Raw genomic sequence first — 9,660 nt, 5'->3', positions numbered from 1 at the left:
ATATTTCCTTAGCGTGCCAATTTTTTTTTTTTTTTTTTTTTTTTGTTCCGTCCCTAATCCTCAGTCGTTGTCGGATAGGTGGAAATGGGAGTCACTCTAGCACTGTGGCCGAATAATCAAACGATCGCAAATGGATTAATCGTCAGCGGAGAAAATGATGGATGCATGGTGCCAAGCGAAGCCACTCAGCAAAGCATTTCAGCATGGCGTGCGGTAAGCTTTGGTATGGTAGCTCCTGCGTCAAGGAGCCGAGCACCCGTGACCCCTTTGATCCCTATGGCCGCGTCGCCGCCACGACGTCTGACGCCACGGCGCCAACGGCTTTGTAGCCGTCACGACGACCGACCCCTTTGATCTCCTCACTCACCCCGCGCATGCGCCTCACTGGAACACCCGTCCACTGACGTCCATGCCCTCGACCGCCGCGGCAGCGATGGCGCCAACGCCGGCGGGGGAGGGATCCCTCATTTTCTTCCTGCAACCGCTCTTCCTCCACGGCGTGAGCGCCGCGGCCCACCTCACCCTCGCGCTCGCCGTCGCGGGGCGCTTGCTCCTTTGCCGCCTCTCCGCCGGCCGAACGGCCCGAACCAAGGACGAGGAGGTGGAGGGAGATGCCAGCCGCGGCGGCGTTGGCCGGTTCCGGTGCTACGGCTACGGGGTCACTGCCTGCACCACGTGGACCCTGGCAGCGTTCGAGGTCCTCGTCGCCGCGTACTCCTGGTACGCGGACGGTGGAGCCGGGTGGTCACGCGACGCGGTCGCGGAACAGGTGGACGCGGCCGCGCGCGCGGTGCCGTGGTTGCTGCTCGCCGCGTACCTGCAGTTCGATTTCGGGCGGCGGCGGCAGCAGGAGCGGTTCCCTGCGCAGCTCAGGCTTTGGTGGGCGCTCTACATGCTGCTGTCCCTCGCCACCGTCGGCGCTCACACGGCGACGAGTCTCGACGGGTTCCTCGTGCCCGGTCGGTCGTGGGCGCTCGACGGCGTCTCTGTTGTCGCAGCAGTGGTTCTACTCTCAGCTGGGTTCCTCGGAAGGAGCCAAGGAGGGCGGGACGGGGCCAAGGCCATGCTTCCGAGGAGCCTCTGCTGAACGGCGCGCACGAGGCGGCCGATGAGAACAGCAGCATCGCCGGCGCCGCCGGCGCATCCTTGCTCACTGGCGCCGGCTTTCTTAGCGTGCTCACCTTCTCGTGGATGGCCCCTCTGCTCAGCGTGGGCCACAGGAAGACCCTCGTCCTGGAGGACGTGTCCGGGCTTCGAGCCCGGCGACAGCGTTGCTGGCCTGCTCCCGTCGTTCAAGGCCAACCTTGAGGCGCTCAGCCGCGACGGCGACAGCTCCAGCTCCAGCCGGAAGGTCGTCACGGCATTCAAGCTCACCAAGGCCCTGCTGCGCACCGTCTGGTGGCACGTCGCGGTGACCGCGTTCTACGCGCTGGTCTACAACGTCGCCACCTACGTCGGCCCGTACCTCATAGACTCCGTGGTGCAGTACCTCAACGGCGACGAGAGGTACGCGAGCAAGGGGCCGCTCCTTGTCCTCGCCTTCATCGTGGCCAAGGCGTTCGAGTGCCTGTCGCAGCGGCACTGGTTCTTCCGCTTGCAGCAAGCGGGGATACGCGCGCGGTCGGCGCTCGTCGCCGTCGTGTACCAGAAGAGCCTCGCACTTTCCAGCCAGTCGAGGCGGAGCCGCACAAGCGGAGAGATGATTAACATCATCAGCGTCAACGCCGACCGCGTCGGCATCTTCGCATGGTACATGCACGACCTCTGGCTGGTGCCGTTACAAGTAGGCATGGCAATGTTCATCCTCTACTCCACGCTCGGGCTCGCCTCGCTTGCCGCGCTCGGTGCCACCGTGGTCATCATGCTCGCCAACGTTCCTCCCGGAAAAATGCAGGAGAAGTTCGAGGACAAGCTCATGGACAGCAAGGACGTCAGGATGAAGGCGACGACCGAGATCCTTCGCAACATGAGGATTCTGAAGCTGCAGGGGTGGGAGATGAAATTCTTGTCCAAGATCATTGAGCTGAGGAAGACAGAGACGAATTGGCTAAAGAAATACCTCTACACATCGGCCACGGTGACCTTCGTCTTCTGGGGCACCCCGACCTTCGTTGCTGTGGTCACCTTTGGAGCTTGCATTCTCATGGGGATCCCGTTGGAGTCAGGGAAGGTGCTGTCAGCATTGACCACGTTCGGCGTGCTGCAGGAACCGATATATGTCCTTCCTGATTCTATCTCAATGGTGATTCAGACCAAGGTGTCTCTTGACAGGATAGCATCATTCCTATGCCTTGACGAGCTGCCTAGCGATGCTGTGCAGAGGCTTCCAAGTGGTAGCTCTGACTTTGCAATCAATGTCAACAATGGGTGCTTCTCCTGGGAAGCCTCACCTGAAGTCCCAACACTGAAGGACCTGAGCTTCCAAGCTAGGCCAGGCATGCGTGTTGCTGTTTGTGGGACAGTTGGCTCCGGCAAATCGAGCCTGCTATCTTGCATTCTTGGTGAGATTCCGAAGTTATCAGGAGAGGTCCAGACTTGTGGAACAACAGCATATGTCAGTCAGTCAGCATGGATACAGAGCGGCAAAATTCAGGAGAATATACTGTTTGGCAAAGAGATGGACGCAGAGAAGTATGACAGAGTACTTGAGTCTTGCTCGCTGAAGAAAGACTTGGAGATCTTGCCATTTGGTGATCAGACAGTCATTGGCGAGCGAGGCATCAACCTTAGTGGCGGGCAGAAGCAAAGGATTCAGATAGCCCGCGCTCTGTATCAGGATTCCGACATCTATTTGTTCGATGATCCATTCAGTGCAGTTGATGCCCATACAGGATCCCACCTTTTTAAGGTACATGATTTATTGATTTATTCTAACTATAAGCTTCATCGCTTACAAAATTTATTTTGCAGGAATGCTTGCTTGGGGATTTGGCTTCAAAAACAGTGGTTTATGTCACTCATCAGATTGAATTCCTACCTACTGCTGATCTCATTCTTGTGAGAAATTCTTGGTAAAGTTTTATTGTATTATTGTTACCATAAGTTTGTATGACTCTTCTTATAAAACTCGTGATGTAGGTCATGAAAGATGGGAGAATAGCACAAGCAGGAAAATACGACGAAATACTAGATCCAGGGAAAGAGTTCATGGAGCTAGTTGGTGCTCACAAGGATGCTCTGACAACATTGGATGCGATTGATTCCATGAATGGAGGCAATGTGCCCTCTCCTTCAAGTGGCAAAGCAAAGCCGAAGCTGTCCAGATCACTGTCATCAGTTGAGAAGAAAGATAAAGCCAACAATGATGAGCAGAATGCTCAGAGTGGGCAGCTGGTGCAGGAAGAAGAAAGGGAGAAAGGTAGGGTGGGGTTCTGGGTCTATTGGAAGTACCTCACACTAGCTTATAAGGGAGCTCTTGTACCGCTTGTGTTGCTAGCACAGATACTTTTCCAAATACTTCAAATTGCGAGTAATTATTGGATGGCTTGGGCTGCTCCCGTGTCAAAGGATCTTGAGCCTCCGGTGAGCATGTCGACACTGATCTATGTCTATGTCACCCTGGCTCTTGGAAGCTCACTGTGCATCCTTGTAAGATCACTGTTCCTTGCAACAGCTGCATACAAAACAGCGACGTTGTTATTCAACAAGATGCATTTGTCCATATTCAGAGCTGCTATGTCTTTCTTCGATTCCACTCCGAGCGGGCGCATCTTGAATAGGGCAAGTCATCTTCGTCGGATCAAATGTTGTTAGTTCAATTCATTTACTTGTACTTTGCTAATTCATGTATTCAAAATTTGCAGGCTTCAACTGATCAAAGTGAAGTGGACACTAACATTGCTGACCAGATGGGCTCTGTTGCATTTTCCATCATTGAACTTATTGGAATTATTTTGGTGATGTCCCAAGTTGCATGGCAGGTGTTGTTGTGGCTTAGGGACCGAAGACTGTAGGAGTGGAAGGTGCGGGGCCTCGGCTTGAAGCCTCGACAATGAACTGGCGGCGCCGTGCTCGGCGCCTGGCTGAAGACTTGCGGCAAGAGGTGGACCGTGAACAGTAACGCCCAGGAACCAAGGTGAGATAAACTCAACCCTAGGCTGCTCTTTATTGATCTATAGAGTTTGATACATATAGGACTCAACCTAACCAACTATCCCTATCTTTTAGGACTCTTTAATCTCAACTAACCAACCCCTAATGACTATGAATCCCAACTAACCCAACCCTGTGCGCCTCTTGGTGATCCCCCCCAGCTCAGCACACGGTTGAGTCTAGCCACTACGGCGTCTATATACTTTGCCGCACATAACATCACTCCCCCCCTCGGCGAACAGCTTGTCCTCAAGCTGAAAGGTGGGGAATTCGGCGCGGAAATCCTCGAGCGGTTCCCATGTTGCTTCAGCTTGCGTAAGACCTGCCCACTTGATGAGCACATGCCAGACCCCGCGACGCAGCTGTGCACGCAAGACCTGCTCTGGCTGGAGCAGTCGACGTCCCTGGTGAAGTGGAGGCAGTGCCGGCGTTGTAGATGGAGGAGGACCGCGGAATGGCTTCAACACCCCGACATGGAATACATCGTGAATCCTGGCTCCAGCTGGCAGCAACAATCGGTAGGCTACCTCTCCGATGCGTTCGACGATCTGGTACGGCCCGGCGAACCGTGGACTGAGCTTGCCGCGACGCCCCGGCAGCAAAGTCTGTGTAGGACGATGCAGGATGCGGAGCCAAACCCAGTCCCAGGTCTTCGTTGTTTTCATCCCTGTATTTGCTACCTGTGTCTTGTATCAGGTACTTTTTACCAATCCTATCATCCTCCATGTTAAACTGCAGGATCACCCATATCTCATTTTACTTGCCTTGTTGCAGCGATACTACATTGACACAGCTAGGGAGCTGCAAAGGCTAGTAGGAGTTTGCAAAGCTCCTACCATACAACATTTTGCAGAATCAATAACGGGGTCAACTACCATTAGAAGTTTCGGCAAGGAAAATCAGTTCGTGTCAACTAATAGCCATCTAACAGATGCCTACTCTCGACCGAGATTCTACAACACTGGAGCAATGCAGTGGCTTTGCTTTCGTCTGGATGTGTTGTCATCTCTTATTTTTGCCTTCTCTTTGATATTTTTGATCAATCTACCAACCGGTCTCATTGATCCAGGTATATATCATGTTAATTCTGAACAATATTTATAGTTCTGCTGGATGGATGACAGTAAATTAGATAGGATTTGATATGGATACGTAACTAACATCATGACGAACCTTCAGGTATTGCTGGTCTTGCTATCACATATGGGCTTAATCTGAACATGCTTCAAGCATGGGTTGTCAGGGGTATGTGCACTTTGGAGAACAAGATAATATCAGTAGAGAGAATTCTACAGTACATTAGCATTCCTGCAGAACCCCCACTTGTTATGTCACAAGATAAGTTGGCTCATAACTGGCCATCTAATGGAGAAATTCAGCTCCATAATCTCCATGTAAATCCCTCATCCTTTTGCCGTTGTGTTGTATTCTTTTTTTTTCCTGTACTAGAATAGTGTCCTGAATAATTAGTGCGATGCAAAGGAATAGTTAAATTGTGTGCTTTGTTCAAACCAGTGCCTATTTGTCTTTCCGGGATCCAGATTATGCTTTGATCAATAAATCTGAAGAAGTCAGATGGACATATGTGCACAAGAGGAGAGCAAAAGAATAATGTCAGGAGGAAGGCCTTCTTATTTTTTTTAGTTTGATGCAGGTGAAATATGTACCGCAATTGCCATTTGTTCTGAAGGGTCTTACAGTCACTTTTCCGGGGGGCATGAAGACCGGTATTGTTGGAAGAACAGGAAGTGGCAAATCAACCCTCATTCAAGCCCTTTTCCGTATTGTGGACCCTACTATTGGTCAGATACTAATAGATGACGTCGACATTTGCACAATTGGACTGCATGATCTGAGATCCAGACTGAGCATCATTCCGCAAGAGCCAACAATGTTCGAAGGAACTGTTAGAAGTAACCTCGATCCTCTTGGGGAGTACTCTGATGATCAAATCTGGGAGGTAGTTTCACCTTTCACATGCATCGGTTTACCTAAGTTGCTATGTCATTCCCATTTTTTCTCTCAAAAGGAAATAAAATAGTTGAAAATATCAATCTGTTACTCCTGATTTCAGGCTTTGGATTGTTGTCAGTTAGGGGACGAAGTTAGGAAGAAGGAGCTGAAGCTTGACTCACCAGGTCTGGTATCCTTATACTAGTCATGCAGTTCAGAGTTACTACTACTTTTTTTCCCCTCACCTTTGTATCTTTTTTTGTAGTACCGGGTTCGAGTCGCGGTCACCTCGCATTGCACAGGCGATGGTAAGGCTTGCCAATAACACCCTTCCCCAAACCCCGCACAGAGCGAGAGCTCTTTGCACTGGATACGCCTTTTATACTAGTTTTGCCAAAATGAAAGAATGGAGGCACATGGTACTGAATATTCTTGTGAAATGTTCTTGACTTGGATTGCAGTGATAGAGAATGGTGAGAACTGGAGTGTGGGCCAGCGTCAGCTTGTGTGTCTTGGTAGGGTAATTCTGAAACGGAGTAAGATCCTTGTTCTGGACGAAGCCACTGCTTCAGTGGATACTGCAACTGACAACTTGATCCAGAAAACACTGAGGCAGCAGTTTTCAGAGACGACAGTCATCACGATAGCGCACAGGATCACTTCAGTTCTTGACAGCGACATGGTGCTGCTTCTTGACAACGGTTAGTGCCACAAACAGCAGTTACTACTGAATGTGATGCCTTTGGCGCTTCTGTTGTGATGACGCTGGTGCTGTTATTTTGCGGGCGTGGCCGTTGAGCACGACAGGCCGACGAAATTGCTGGAGGATAAGTCGTCTCTGTTCTCAAAGCTCGTAGCAGAATACACCATGCAGTCGGTGCATACATAGCAGACGACTGAAGATGGTTCTTTCTTCTACTCAGTTACTCAGGCTGAATCGTCGAAAATGCCAAAAATTTGGTAGCTTGCGCTAGTTCAAGCGCAATCAGGAAGAGGGATCACAAGAGCTGATGGCTAGTTACGTCTAGAGAACTCCTCAACATATGTTTGAGATGGTTACCTTCTATCTTAAGCAAGAATGCCCAGGGGGGCATCATACACCATTACACCCCCGCGGGTCGAGTGGAATGTTCAAAGATGTTGTAGCACTACATTTTGGTTGCGCTAGTTCAAGCGCAATCAGGAAGAGGGATCACAAGAGCTGATGGCTAGTTACGTCTAGAGAACTCCTCAACATATGTTTGAGATGGTTACCTTCTATCTTAAGCAAGAATGCCTAGAGGGGCGTCATACACCCCCGCGGGTCGAGTGGAATGTTCAAAGATGTTGTAGCACTACATTTTGGTGGAGGTAACACATCTAAATAAAATAGCGAAGTATTTGCAGCTTTTCATGCTGGAGAACAAAACAACAGGATTCAACAGTCAAGCTGTTGATCTCATCCTGATTATTCCTGTGCGAAGTCTGTCAAAAGAGATACATAGCCTTCTTAATTCCAACCTGCTAAAACCTTGTGTGACGGGCTCTCCTTCATTTTATCTAATGAATAGCCATTTGTAGAGCTCAGATCAAGCAGATTAAGTGCTTCATGTATCCTTAAATCTGTAGGCAAGGCACCATTACTCTTTCAGCGACATAAGAAGTATTAATACATGGCAGGAATTACCTACCTCAAACTTCTTCTTTGTGAGAGCAAGCAGCACTTGAGGGTCCTGCTTAGTCTGCATGTACGCTTCAATCTTGTTCATTTCCTATCATACATTGTTCTGGCGTCATGATATAAATCATTAGATTAAAGACATGAACATGCAGTGAAAACTACCTCGATGAATTTATGTATATGAACTCTCCCTTCGGTGATGTCACAACTCTTTATGCCAGCAAAAAATATCTGAAACCCTTCGATGAACGGTGCATATGCAATGTCCACCTATCCCAAGATTAAACAACATTAGTACTTGTGAATTACTAGAGCCCCCTACGTTGTTAAATGTACAACGTTTATGACAAGCTAACTGGTTCAAAGTAAACTACTTAGCTCGCCTGAGCACCATATATATATTTTTTTAGATAAGGGAGGGAGTAACTAGCATAAGGCATTAAGAACATTTATGCAAATTTACCAGACTAAGTTGGCCAAGGAAGAAAGGGCCATCATCGAATTTTAACAGGGAGCTATTTATTTTGTCCAGAGCAGCAACTGACAATCAAGAGTCAAGAATCAGTATGTGCACAATCATAGCTCTAATAAAAATAAATGAAAATTTTCAGTTCTTGCCAGCTTCAGCGGTCATGGGCCCCTTAGATCTAAGTGCGTCGAGCAATGCCCTATTGAAAGCATCTGAATATCCCAGCAGTTCTTCTGCAAACCTTTGCTTTTCAGGATCCTGAGACGACCAATTGGATTAGCAACCTAAGAAGGGCCATCATGCGGTGAAGTACAGTTATGAACTTATGATGAACTCACGTTGGTGACAAGTTTGGGTCCGTCGAAGTTGCTATCTATATACTTTATCAGATCCAAGCTCTCTCCCATGATATTGTTGTTGTGCTCTAAGGAAGGCACCTGTCCGCAAGAATCGCAAACTCATCAAGTGGTAGGATATGATCTCGATTTTTTTTTTTACCGTGCAAAACTAGCCACACCTGGTTCTTGGGGTAAACCTCCTTATACCATCCAGGCTTATCTGTCATGTAAAAGGGGACTAGCTTGATCTTCTCCTGCAAACCCTGGTTCCGGACAAAGCAATAATGAAAATTTAAAAGCATGTACTGAGGGATTCAAACTAGGTCGAGTTGAATACCTTGTAATTCCTTGTGATCCATGCCCGTTGCGCATACGGGCAAACGTACGACATATACAATCTGCTGTTAGAGTTTCAGATACGCAAATGCCCAGTTGGTAGAGTACAGTCAGAGACGCATTAAAATAGTATGATTTTTTTTTGGCCCGAGAAAATAGCAATAACACTGAACAGTGCTTAATTGCATATGCAGTCTGTGGTCTATTATATTTGGTCATATCCAAACCCAACTTCAGAGAGCAAAGCAAATGATCGACCTGGTTGTGCCATCATAGAGAGGTGGCTGCTCCGAAGCAGATGTCAAGGTAGCAGGAAGAGCTTCCATATCAAAGGCTCAAAGCTACACTCACAGAGAAAAATTAGCGATGATATGGTACTCTGTCTCATGCCCGACTATGCCATAACTGTAAAAAACCTGTTAGCCGGTGATGCTACAATTGCCTCCAGCAGTGATACGCACAGGAAAAAGGATTCCTTTAGCAAATGAAATTCTGGCGCTGTTAAATGAGAGCATGCAAGATGGCAGCAGTCTGAGCTGAAAGCGATGCCGAAGAAAAATTAATTCAGTTCGAGCGTCAGCAGTGACGAGTAGCCAAAAAAATGAGTGAGTGCCTGAGTGGTAATGGCTGAAGCCACGTCTTTCATGCGCCGTGTCACAATATGAGCAATACATGCGTCGGAAGTTGGAGGTTATTATTCAAACACCCAACAGTTCTTCAATAGTTCCTACTATAGGTGTGAAAAAAAAGTTCCCACTAGGAGATTATTGATTTCTAGCAAAATGGGCCCGCCTTTGAGCATACCTAGCATT

General features: G+C 48.7%; 1 protein-coding gene and 1 pseudogene across 3 annotated transcripts; one reads left to right on the top strand and one right to left on the bottom strand.

The window, feature by feature from the left end:
- Positions 1 to 41: 41 nt before the first annotated feature.
- LOC136535902 (ABC transporter C family member 3-like) lies at positions 42 to 7,119 on the top strand (annotated as a pseudogene).
- A 145-nt stretch (positions 7,120 to 7,264) lies between these two features.
- LOC136535901 (protein IN2-1 homolog B-like) lies at positions 7,265 to 9,383 on the bottom strand. 3 transcript variants are annotated; one of them, XM_066528336.1, is made up of 10 exons: positions 9,265 to 9,383; positions 9,107 to 9,189; positions 8,850 to 8,913; positions 8,692 to 8,775; positions 8,513 to 8,611; positions 8,324 to 8,432; positions 8,169 to 8,245; positions 7,868 to 7,975; positions 7,716 to 7,796; positions 7,265 to 7,647 (listed from the first exon to the last, which is right to left on the bottom strand). In XM_066528336.1, the coding sequence occupies exons 2-10, from the start codon at positions 9,172 to 9,174 to the stop codon at positions 7,642 to 7,644; spliced, it is 696 nt and encodes a 231-aa protein (XP_066384433.1). In that variant the 5' UTR covers positions 9,175 to 9,189; positions 9,265 to 9,383; the 3' UTR covers positions 7,265 to 7,641. The 3 variants fall into 3 exon arrangements, with proteins under 3 accessions (XP_066384433.1, XP_066384434.1, XP_066384432.1); XM_066528337.1 differs by having other exon boundaries at positions 8,850 to 8,910; XM_066528335.1 differs by having other exon boundaries at positions 9,107 to 9,328.
- Positions 9,384 to 9,660: the final 277 nt, after the last annotated feature.

Source organism: Miscanthus floridulus, chromosome 2 (assembly GCF_019320115.1).
Source record: "Miscanthus floridulus cultivar M001 chromosome 2, ASM1932011v1, whole genome shotgun sequence".
Taxonomy (NCBI): Eukaryota; Viridiplantae; Streptophyta; class Magnoliopsida; order Poales; family Poaceae; genus Miscanthus; species Miscanthus floridulus.
This window is presented reverse-complemented; position numbering and strand designations above follow the sequence as displayed.